At 45.1% G+C, this 10,840-nt stretch overlaps 3 protein-coding genes across 4 annotated transcripts; all 3 read right to left on the bottom strand.

Annotated features, from left to right (window-relative positions):
- Nucleotides 1-388: 388 nt before the first annotated feature.
- LOC101782400 (60S ribosomal protein L13a-4) lies at nt 389-2,233 on the bottom strand. Its single transcript, XM_004981668.4, has 4 exons — nt 1,885-2,233; nt 1,663-1,779; nt 1,473-1,560; nt 389-706 (listed from the first exon to the last, which is right to left on the bottom strand). The coding sequence occupies exons 1-4, from the start codon at nt 2,154-2,156 to the stop codon at nt 563-565; spliced, it is 621 nt and encodes a 206-aa protein (XP_004981725.1). The 5' UTR covers nt 2,157-2,233; the 3' UTR covers nt 389-562.
- Nucleotides 2,234-4,507: 2,274 nt separating this feature from the next.
- On the bottom strand, nt 4,508-5,798 carry LOC101783090. Its single transcript, XM_004981669.2, has 4 exons — nt 5,584-5,798; nt 5,376-5,479; nt 5,095-5,260; nt 4,508-4,990 (listed from the first exon to the last, which is right to left on the bottom strand). The coding sequence occupies exons 1-4, from the start codon at nt 5,758-5,760 to the stop codon at nt 4,856-4,858; spliced, it is 582 nt and encodes a 193-aa protein (XP_004981726.1). The 5' UTR covers nt 5,761-5,798; the 3' UTR covers nt 4,508-4,855.
- A 568-nt stretch (nt 5,799-6,366) lies between these two features.
- On the bottom strand, nt 6,367-9,833 carry LOC101783494. 2 transcript variants are annotated; one of them, XM_012848691.2, is made up of 7 exons: nt 9,328-9,833; nt 7,625-8,674; nt 7,440-7,521; nt 7,289-7,355; nt 7,020-7,205; nt 6,869-6,929; nt 6,367-6,786 (listed from the first exon to the last, which is right to left on the bottom strand). In XM_012848691.2, exons 1-7 carry the CDS (start codon nt 9,593-9,595, stop codon nt 6,611-6,613), a joined length of 1,890 nt encoding a protein of 629 aa, XP_012704145.1. In that variant the 5' UTR covers nt 9,596-9,833; the 3' UTR covers nt 6,367-6,610. The 2 variants fall into 2 exon arrangements, with proteins under 2 accessions (XP_012704145.1, XP_012704144.1); XM_012848690.2 differs by having other exon boundaries at nt 7,625-8,695; nt 9,328-9,757.
- Between the last annotated feature and the right edge of the window lie 1,007 nt (nt 9,834-10,840).

Consider the following 10,840-nt stretch of genomic DNA (forward strand, 5'->3'; position numbering starts at 1 on the left):
CGGCAAGTCATCAATCGGATCTTTGCGTCGATACTTAGTCCAATATGATTCTTTGGGTTCGCTCGTCTCACGATGCCCAATAACAGTCTGAACTTGTAAACTAGAAGACAGCAATGCATATGTGGAGGAGGTCGCAACAGGGTGTGCAGGGTCGCGTGAGGAGAGGGGCGGAGTGCTAGGTCGGCACCGGAGGGACAGATTAATCACTTCGATTGGGCTTGCAGAACGAGCTTCTAACTAGAAGCTACCCAAAACGGGTGCGGCATATCCGTCATGTACCACAGCTCCAAATTCTCAAGCTGAGCCGTGACGAACAGAGAACGGTACACAATATCAATCATGGATGACGATGAACGAACAAGACAACCAGCTGCGCACAACCACAACATTTGACAAACGAAACGGGTTCATTCACCGACTAGAAATGTTTCAAATAACATTCGCAGAAGCTGATGGATAACTCGGTTTACCACTCAAAGATTATACTGTCACAGTTTTACCAAACTACTTAAAATAAGGGGCCAGATGTTCCACAAAACTGATAACACGAAAGCACAGCTTCTCAGTACTTGATCGGGGCAAGAATCTCCAGCTGAGATCCCAGCTTCTCCTCAGCAGTCTTCTCAGCCTTGACACGGAGCTTAGCCAGTTGCTTCCTCCTCTCATAGGCAACCTTGGCCTTCTCCTTCCTCTTCTCCTCAAGCTCCTGATTGAAGTTAAACACACAGGAGAATGAGATCATCAACAAGCAGCAGTAACAATTAAAATAACATCACAAGAACTACAAAAGCAAAACCTGAAACAAGATCAATTAAAACAACCATGCAAAGTATTTCTGTTAACAAACTCGTATAAAATACAATGGATGCACAGAATAAATCAAGTAATGGCCTCAGAGATCTTGGTGGTTTAGGATCATCAAATGGGAGCACCCATCAAGAGTAGCAAATATTTTGATCGCATCACCGGCTCATCACAACATAACCAGGTAAATACATTTTCAGGGGCAAACTACAAAGAGATGATGGAAGTAAATATTCTGTTCATATACTCAAGCAAGATTTGCAATCAAGACTATCATAACAAATGCACAATCTAAGACAGATGAAGAACAAACAAAACCTGAAACAGCATGATTGTCAGAAGTAGCTGGTTGTTGAAATCATATTGAATAATCAATGGGAATCCGATTGATTTTCTTCATCATCCAGAATCATGCAATTTCAATACTCTATTCTAAGAATTCAATAGCAAAATTTTATAATTCTCAAGATGGTCGTCACAAACAAAACTACATCTACAAACACGCAAATTAACAAACTCACATTAGTCAAACAAGTGCAGACATTTCAAATCTAGAGCGAAATTCCTTTAAAATCAAGATGCTACCAAGCTCAAACTAGCAACATGCATGTCATGTATCCATGTCCAAACATCACCACATAAGAACAAGCACAGAGGCAGAAGCTTACCCTGATGGTGTCGTGGTAGTTCCATCCGACCTCCTTGGAGAGCTCCCCGAGAAGGCAGTACTTGTGCCCAGGCTGCAGCCTCAGAACCCTACAAACCACAACGGGGAAATACCATCAGACACAGATCACAATGCAAAAATCACTCAGTAATCAAGACGTGATCTCTCGATAGCGAATGAAAAACACGTACTTGAGCGCGTCAGGGATGACCATGCGCTTGGTCCTGTCGTACGGCGGCGGGACACCCTCGTACGTCTTGAGCCTCGCCAGCGCAGCCTCTCCCCTCTTGGTCTTGTGCGGAATCATCCTGCAAAACCACAACAAGCAGAAAATCTCACCTACAAATTGAAAAATGGGCACATCAAAGCAGCGCCGGCGAACCGGCGACGGATCCAAGAAGCTGCTCACGTACCCGCGGATGGTGCGCCAGAGAATCTTGGCGGGGGAGCGGAAGTGGATGGGCCCGTGAGACGGCTTGGTGTTCATCCTCTTGCGGAGGAAGCGGAGGTACTTCATCTTCTGGCGGACGAGGCCGCCGGACAAGCAGATCTCCTCGCAGCGGACCACCACGACCTTCTGGCCGTTGAGGAGCTCCTTGGCGATGATCGAGGACAGGCGGCCGAGCATGTGGTGGCGCGCGTCCACCACGATGCGCTTGGCGCAGACGCCGGAGCCGGACACCATCGCGGCCTTACCTGTGAGGCGGCGGCGGCGGCGCGCTAGGGTTTGTAGTGGCTGGTGGAGGCGGATGGAGTGCAGGCGCGGCGTAGGGTTTCTTATTTATAGAGGTCGACAATTAGGGTTCAGTATTGGGCCGGGCCGTGGCCTCTGTTTTGTTTCGGAGGCCCAATGCACACGCTTCTAAAGGGCTGGCTGTCCGTGTCGCGTGGTGTCCTTTTTTTAACCTTTCTTTTAATTCTCCGCTAGAATTGTGCTCAAGTTCATTTCCCAGTATTAAAAAAACTTCTGTTCGAAAATGAATAAAAAACTGAGTTCGTAAAAGAAGTGAATTATGCTAACTTTGCAGAATACAATCCCAAAACACATCTTTGTACGTATAAATACGGTTTATTGACAAGAATCGTTGTACGTTTAAAAGTTATATATATACTCCCTCAGTGTCAAATAGGTCGTTTTGACTTTTCTAGGTGTATAGATGTTTATGTGCATTTAAATATATACTTATATTTAGATGCATACAAATATTTATAAATCTAGAAAAGTCAAACCAACCTACAATTTGAAATGGGTGGAGTATCACTACGATGAAGCACTGAAGCCTGCGTTCTCCATGCATCGGCAGTCAACAGAGAAATGTGGGTAGCAAGAGCTGCATCACATGCAGATCTGGCCAGTTCACCTTAGAACAGGGCTCGCCATTGCCGGGCTGCTGGCCTGATCGCTCCGTGCTCGGTTCATTCGTTCCTAGCAGAATCTGTGGCATTTTGAGCAGCTGAAACTGAAAGCTGTCGCCTTCTTGGGTCCGACTCTGATGGACTGGGCGATGCCTAATGCCTTCCAGCCACATCTACCGTTTCGTTGTGGAGCTCTCATTCTCAACAGCGTGCTGCATCGCCACCGTCATTGATGTGACCATCCATTCGGATATTATCCTTGCTCAAAATCCTAACCAGGTTACGAATACTTTCTCAATTAAATTTGATTCCTTATCTTTTGGTAATGAACATGGAGAGAAGTCGAAGAATAAAGTTCAAGCTATAGCCGTGCCATGCAATATGGTATTTATTGGATCTAATATTTGCAAGAAGCATCGAGAGAAGAAATCAAAGCCAATTGTTCAAATTGGATCCATGTTGTTGAAGATCGATTAGTTAACAAGGTCACTACCAATGTGGCCGGATTATTTTATATTATTTCTAAATGTGAGTTGCTAGCTTGTTTTGCTGGAATCCAGGTTTGTTTCGTCAGGTGTTTTACTTGAGTCTGGGATTCCGGGTCAGTTTGATCTTTTTTGTTTTGAGTCAGATTTGAGTTCGGTTTATGCCAGGGCCAACTGAGTCCTAGCTGGTGCTTGCGTGCACTTTTAATTGGCCAGGAGCCGGTCTTGTGGCCTCAGACTTGGTTTTATTTTGGGGGAGTTTTTTCTTTGTTGTCGGGCACTGCTCCAGAGAAGATGGCGATCCCATCTGCTATCTGAAGTCGATCCAATTTTGGATTGTGAAGAAACGCGATCAAATTGTGTATAATCTGGGTACGTTCGAATTCTGTGAGTTCCTCCTCTTTGGTCGTGGCTGCTTTTGTCCACAGGTGAAGAGTCGCCAACAGTTAATCTAATTACCCTAGTTCTAGTTGGTTCTATCTAATGTTGTTCTGATTAGTTCCGCTGCTATTGTTCATTGTTTAATCAAATTAGTCTGTGATCTATTTGGCTGATGATTTGGAAAGTGAAGATTGTATCGTGAAAGTGAGGGAAAATTAGTGCATCGCCGCCGGTGCCCTTCAGCCATCCTGCTTCGCCGCGCCCTCGAGCTCCGAGAAGTCCACCGGGATGTTGATTTGCGGCCGGACTTCGAGCTTCGAGTACGCCACATTTGACTGTCTTTTGATGAATGATCAAGAATGAGGATTGAAGAAACTGACTTGCTTGTGGTTCTGAAGTCTTCATTGGAGGGACAGAGATTTTACATCCTTGAGAAGTCTAATCTTAGTGCTTCTGCTGTCAGTATGGTTTGAACGGACTCATTTTCCATTTTCAAGAACAAGAAGGTGTGCAACACATGCCACGGTAACAAGCAAAACGTGCTCAGAGTTACTGGTGGGAAAGCAGGGAAAACGTGAAGACGCTGTATGAGCGCTAAATTAATGAAACACGAGAAAAAATGGAAATTTAGTTTAAAAATGTGGTAATTTAGCAAAAAAAGTGTAGCTTAGCTCATTTTTACTGACACTTGGTACGATTTCTTAAGATTTTTATGGCTCTAGCTTTGTTCCTTTTTTTTCCCAATGGTCACAACGGAAATTACCCATGTCGTGTGCCACTACGGAAATTAAAATAACTAAAGTAACTCCTTGTATTTGCATCCAATGGTCACAAACTCCTTTTGAAGCAATTACTCCCAAGTTCACAATCCAAATGCTACCCATATCTCTACATACAAAGAGTTGTTAAATCCTCGATCACTCCATGCACAATCCATCCATTTTTTGCATAATTTGTTGCATTGGAAAATTCATCTTCCTTCTATGCGCCCCGAAGCTGTCACCTTCGGTTTTTCAGCTGCCCATAGTTTGATTCGTCAGAATTGGAAGTGTCAAATGCATTCTCCTCTCTGCTCCCCGGATTCCGGACTCAACTTTCATCCATGCCTTCTTGTCACACTGTCGAACTCCTAACAGTGTGGACTGCCGCCAATGTCAGCCACTCAGTCCTGCTCGATTCCTTCCTGTTCCTTGAGCTCGGAGAAGTCCACGAGGATACTGTTTTCAGCGGCGATCTCCTTGGTCACCTTCTTCTTCAGCTCCATGTCTGTCTTGTCGCCGGACAACTTCCACACCAGCTGCAACGGTAGCACGAACCAACCCCGTAAACGTCAGGAATCCCCTTTTCTAGTTCCAAATCAATGAGATGTGTGCCGTATCTGCACAAGATCATGCTACTTACCATGGGATCGACAATGCCGGCTCCCTCCTTCGCCGCCGCAGCGAAGTCGCCGCCGAACTTGTCTTCTAGGATGGCGCGCGCGAGCAGGAGCTCCGGCAGATCGCCGCACCACCTGGCTGCAAACGTGATCCCGGCAGCCGCCTCCATTGTTCCCTCGCTGCACTCCCTGCACACCAATAAGCACAATAGTCACGCAACCGAAAAACATGCGAGAAACAAATTGGACAAGAGATCATCAGGTCAAATACTTGAAGCTAAGATGTTCAGTGTTCTGCACGTACTGTGGCTTGTCTAACTGCTTGGCATGCTCAATGAGTCGCTTGCAGTGGAGCTCAATGATCTCGAACGCCTGCAGCATGTTGTCTTCCTCTATGACCTGCTCTGCCTGCACGGGGAAATTAAAGATGCATTGCAGCCGTCAGTGCTCTCGCATCGGCAGAGTATGACGTCCTCACAGCTGATGTGTATGTAGAGGTTAAAGGTTCGTACGCGAAGGAGAGCTCGGTGGAGGTGGCCGAGGGAGAGGAGCTGGCCGACATCGCCGCGGCAGATTGACCTGCGAGCGAGGCGGGGGCGGCGGGCAACGGCGAGGCGCGACAAGGCGAGCTCGAGAAGCTTCTTAAGCCTGGACGTCTGCTTGGAGGTCTTCCCGTGGAAGAATCCCATGGCTGATCGCTGGTCTTGTATGCAAAGTAAACACTGTTCAGCTAATCAGCTTTCCTGTTGGTCTTTTGCTCGATGGAGAGGAATGGCCGAACAGGAACAAGCTTGGTTGCTTGTGGATTGATCTGAAGTCTGCAATGGGGGGTTAAAGATTTTATAGGGACGTGCCAGTAAGCCTTGAGGGATCCAATCTTAGCGTTTCTGCTGTCAGCTCAGTCTAAAATGAGCTCGTTTTGCATTTGCAAGTTCAGAGCCGTGTCGCAAAACGTGCCTGAAGAAAGGGTGAGAAGCTAAACGTGCGCAAAGTTACTGGTGGTAAAACGAACAAAACGTGCAAAGGATTTAACCAAGGACAAATCAACTGGAGCATGCAAAAAACATCGTGGTTTAGCGCTTTAGCTAGCTGTATAAGCTGTGCTTTGCTCAGCTCATTTTTACTGTCAGGTGGATAAAAGCTGAGATATTTGCACGCCCGGTTTTCATTATCTTTTTTTTTTCCTTTTATCCAGTGGCCACAACGAAAATTCTGGCAGAATGGATGAGCAAGCAACTAATTCTGCATCATTGATAGTTTAGCTATTGGGAACGGTAACAGACACAAAAGAAAAATGGAAGACAAGTGAATAAACATTGCAAGCAGTTCGAGACAATAAACTCTGCCACACCATTCATTCATTTGGTACATTTCATAGAGCCTACAGGCTACAGTTAAACTGGTACAACAAAAAACTCTGTAATCCTCAATACAGGGATACAAGCAAACTGGCACTCCTCAAAGAAGACCACAACATACAAGTTTAAGAACTTGATCCCTGACCATGTATCACTACTGGACTCCCAGGAATAGGGGAGTTCAAGCACAACATGTCAAGGGAGAGTGCCCTTTATCGGCAATCTGAGCATAGAAATTCCAATGGGGATCACATTCGGTGATGAAGGGTTGACCAAATGGATTATTACGAACAAAACACTCAACATCATCTGCAGCAGCTAGATTCTGCAGATACATGCGAAGGTCTCCACCAGGACCTGCTTATTGGGAATTGAAATTTAAAGCATGAATAAGTTGTCATAAGATAGAGGTAGAGCTGCAATAGTGATGAGCACATACCCAGTGAATTGTCATTCCAGTTCAGATAACTGTAGGAGCGAGGGAAAATTGCAGTATGTGGCTGCGCAAGATAGACAGAAAAAGAGCGTGTGAGATTTGCAGTGTAAGTAATGTACTGAAAATTGGTGTATAGAAGAGGCTGGAGAAGTACAGGATTGCGCAGAGCTTTGTAAGGAGAATCATCCACAAGTAATGTATTTGAAGCTGAATAGTCTCCCTCTTCCCATGGAAGATCAGGTTCTTCCTTATTCCACAATTTCCTCAGTTCCTTCAGAACTAATGGTTTGTGCATGTTCTCCAGTGTTTTATGTCCAGTAAATGTGCATTTAGACATGTCCTGCGCATATTAAGGCCATAAACATGCTAGGAGCAAGCAAAGAAAAATTCAGAAGAGAACAAACATGTGTTAATTAGACCTACCCAACAAAATAGCAGGCGTGGTTTGAAATCTCTCATAACGATATTAACAACCGAAGCGACATTTTCTCTGGAGAAATTTTAGTGCCAAAATAAGTACCAAGTGGAACAAAATAGGAAAGCCAAAATGGAGAAAGATGAGAAGAGGTCATACTTTTTTCTTGAAGACCATACACCTAGCTCGAAATTCAGGGCGCAGAAGTTGAGAAAATCATCACAGTAAGGCCTTCGGAAAACTGATAAAAAAGGTATATCATCATATATCAACATCTTCTGTCACATTCTAGATCACCATTGTCGTAAAATAATAATTATAGGCGACAAGACTAGAAACTGAACCTAATTTTCCTCGAACCTTGGCATCAGCCATGTGAGCATTGTGGTAGTCATCATTGATATCCGCAAGTAAACCATTAAGATCTAAGATGAGAAGCTTTTTCTTCGGAAACCCTAAGGACCGTCCTGGTGAAAAGAAAAGATTGAGCTTTTCCATATATGCCTCAGCAAAATGGGAAGTGCTCAGATAGTTAGCATTGTGATCGTTTGATGAACATAGTACATCTTGCTCTTGCAGACCATTTCTCTCCATATTTGTGTAGTCCAAACTACTCTTTCCCAGTTCACTCCTCTTTTCAAAGGTGCTGTCCAAATTACTAGTTCCCAGTTCACACCTCTTTTCAGTGGCACGGTTCAAATTTACACCATACGCTTCTGATCTCTCTGCATTATCCAGTGGAACTAAGTTAGTCATGGCTACTTTGTTCTGATTTTGATTCTCCCTTTGTTCCTTGGGTTCAAGACATGAAGTAGTGTTCTCAGAAACGACTGCCATCAAACCAGAATTATCAGCAGCGGTTGGCAATAGAGAATCCTGTGAAGTAGATCTTTTGCGACGATTGTGCCTTTTTCCGCCTCTTTTTCTCCTCTTCTTTTTCTCTAAACTGCTGGAGTTGATAGAAGCTCCATTTTCATTTTCCTTATATTCTTCTGACTTCTGCAAAGAGCTACAGCCAGTACATATTCTTTTCTGGTATACTTCGTCCAGGTTCCCTGACAAGTCGGTACTCTTCAGCTCTGGAAAGTTTGAGTCCTTATTGTAATAATCAGATCCTTGTGCAGTGCAATTATCAATTGGGAATCTTACATCAGATCTCTTATATAACTTGCTCCTTGAGGCTTCAATTTGTCCAACAGAATGTTCATGGCGGGCAAGACAAGAGCAGGCAGCACCATCCGCAGCAGAAACTTTTAGCACCTTATTTCCAGCCTGAAAATCTCTCTTTCTTGTTTTATTTGAGTTCATTATCGACTCGGTTGTAGTCTGCAGCACACTATCGCCCAAATGTGCTGCCACTGTTTCCACATGGCAACTTGCTTGCGTTGCAGAACCTGCTTGAGTGGAAACGGCATCTGCCAGACAATTAGCCGTGTCATGCAGGTCTCCTTAACTATCAGTGCATTTATTTAGTGTAAGCTAACTTTAACTTCTCATACCAAAATCAAACTCAAGAGGTATAAAATGCAACAAAATGGTACCCTTGCCTATATTTTTCTGATAAAAATGGCTGAAACATGAAAGTTGCACCCTTTCACAAATGCTGACCAGATATCTAAAATGAATCGAAGTGATCGTATAATAAGCGTGAAGAAACAATTTCCGAACATTTGGGAGCATAAAATCTACCAAGTGGCAATACCACAGTCCACACAATCGAATGATATGGCAGACTGGTACACATGAAAGCGTCGCGGCGTTGGAAAATGCATGCACAAGGGCACAAACACAAAAAATGGGTACACAAGTAAATACTCGCATTAAGTGCAGATTTTACTTTCTGGCGAGGAGAGGCACCCTGAAAACGTATTTCCCCGGATTCCATCATCAAGTCGCAACGGAATTACTACAGCCCGCATCAACGATTGCCTTGATGACATGACAAACGAGGCGTGAAGCTAGCCCAGCAGCAGTCAAGGAACCATGAAACCTATCCATGGCGCGGCGCGGCACGTCACGCGAAGCAAAGGCAGTGGCGATGTACTACCTGAAACGGGGGCTTCCGCCTTCTCCTCCTCCGCCGCCGCCTCGTCCGCCGCGGCCGCGCCAGCACTACTCCGATCACGCCGCCTGCGAGGCCGCCGCCGGTTCCTGCGCCTAGCCGGCGTGGCGGCGCCGGGCGCAGTCACCGGGGCTGTCGTTGTGACCGCTGCGCTTCCCCCCTCCACGGCCACCACGTCCGCCGCGTTCCCCCCACCCCCACGCCGCCGCCGCCTCCGTCGGCGGTCCCGGCGCCTCGCCGGGGGCTGGTCCATCCGGATCTGGCTCCCGGAGCAGGCCCAGAAAAGGAAAGGATTGCGAGCGGGGGGAGAGGGGCGGCGTGCCCGGCTTCTGTCTGGGCGCAACTGCAAGGGAGAGCCGGAGAGGCATGACGCGTTAAAGAGCCTCTCGTGCTCCACCAGCCGTGCGTAGTGTACGAGCTGCGCGAAGCCGGGGCGCCGGGCAGAGGTTTTCGGTTGGGTTCTTGGCGTGTCCCACTGTCTGTCACAACACGAGACACGGTTAACCGTGGGCCTTATTCCTTTTCTCTCTCGAGATGTGTATCCCTATTTCGGATCGTGAGAACCATTGTTTCTATCTTGGAGTTCAAGTTTCTCTAATTTAGTTGTAGTTTGAGAGGAGGAACCTGTCATATTGATGTTTTTCGAGAGTTTTGTGCTTGCTAACAAGAAGGTAGCCAGGTAGGAGATACAAGTGTAGATAGTTGATATGTTGTTAACCGATAAATTATTTCCACGAATAAGGAAGATCCCATCACGTACTGTAGGAGTGATATGTTGTAAAAAAAACTGACAAATGGATTACATAAACAAGAAAAAAAATTCAATTATAACGTACTACAATTAGTCAACATGTTGTTAACGAAACCGACAAACGATTTTCATGAACAGGAAAAATCCAAAATTCCAATAGCAACATAAATGATAAAAAAGGATGAGAGAAGAACATGACAAGTAACTCGATCTCTATCGAGGTTGGGGGCAATGTCATTGTATTAGCGACGAGAATAAAAGAAGGAAAGCAAATGTACATGTACTTATGTACTTAGTAGATTAGAAGCACCTCTATCTCTTGTGAAGTACTTCTATGATCATAAATCCTTTGAACACGAATATAAATCCACGAGGACATCAATATGTTCTCAAATAGTATGCCCCTGTTTAACTTGCAATACCTATGAAAATGGGTTATCTTTCTTACTAATAGAAAGACTTGCAGATTAGTTTGAACTTGATTATGCCAATTTTTTTGTGATAAACTGTGACGCACTGGATATTGTACCTCCAAGAAGGTAAGAATTAGCAAGAAAACAATGCCTAATACAGGTGGTGCAAGCCGAGATTTTACAATGAAAACCTCATAACGCTTCGTCACCTTGCATATTTGCCACTAATGATCTTTTGCTCCATCATAGTATCATTTGGGTTTGATTGGGAACTACTACCTCATCATTTTTATTCGACCGTTTGGACATCCTACAATCTCAAATTGATGACTTT

Source organism: Setaria italica, chromosome IX (assembly GCF_000263155.2).
Source record: "Setaria italica strain Yugu1 chromosome IX, Setaria_italica_v2.0, whole genome shotgun sequence".
In the NCBI taxonomy this organism is placed as follows: domain Eukaryota; kingdom Viridiplantae; phylum Streptophyta; class Magnoliopsida; order Poales; family Poaceae; genus Setaria; species Setaria italica.

What these genes read in the sequence shown, in the direction of transcription:
- LOC101783090 (XM_004981669.2), bottom strand. Translation starts at nt 5,760, where the DNA reads ATGGGATTCTTCCACGGGAAGACCTCCAAGCAGACGTCCAGGCTTAAG. An exon ending in TCCACCGAGCTCTCCTTCGC is followed by an intron (nt 5,480 to 5,583) that starts GTACGAACCTTT and finishes TTCCCCGTGCAG; the next exon opens with GCAGAGCAGGTCATAGAGGA. An exon ending in AAGCAGTTAGACAAGCCACA is followed by an intron (nt 5,261 to 5,375) that starts GTACGTGCAGAA and finishes ATTGGTGTGCAG; the next exon opens with GGAGTGCAGCGAGGGAACAA.
- LOC101782400 (XM_004981668.4), bottom strand. Translation starts at nt 2,156, where the DNA reads ATGGTGTCCGGCTCCGGCGTCTGCGCCAAGCGCATCGTGGTGGACGCG. An exon ending in CTCTGGCGCACCATCCGCGG is followed by an intron (nt 1,780 to 1,884) that starts GTACGTGAGCAG and finishes GTGGTTTTGCAG; the next exon opens with GATGATTCCGCACAAGACCA. An exon ending in GTCATCCCTGACGCGCTCAA is followed by an intron (nt 1,561 to 1,662) that starts GTACGTGTTTTT and finishes TGTGGTTTGTAG; the next exon opens with GGTTCTGAGGCTGCAGCCTG.
- LOC101783494 (XM_012848690.2), bottom strand. Translation starts at nt 9,595, where the DNA reads ATGGACCAGCCCCCGGCGAGGCGCCGGGACCGCCGACGGAGGCGGCGG. An exon ending in CAAGGTTCGAGGAAAATTAG is followed by an intron (nt 7,522 to 7,624) that starts GTTCAGTTTCTA and finishes CTTTTTTATCAG; the next exon opens with TTTTCCGAAGGCCTTACTGT. An exon ending in CACGCCTGCTATTTTGTTGG is followed by an intron (nt 7,206 to 7,288) that starts GTAGGTCTAATT and finishes TAATATGCGCAG; the next exon opens with GACATGTCTAAATGCACATT.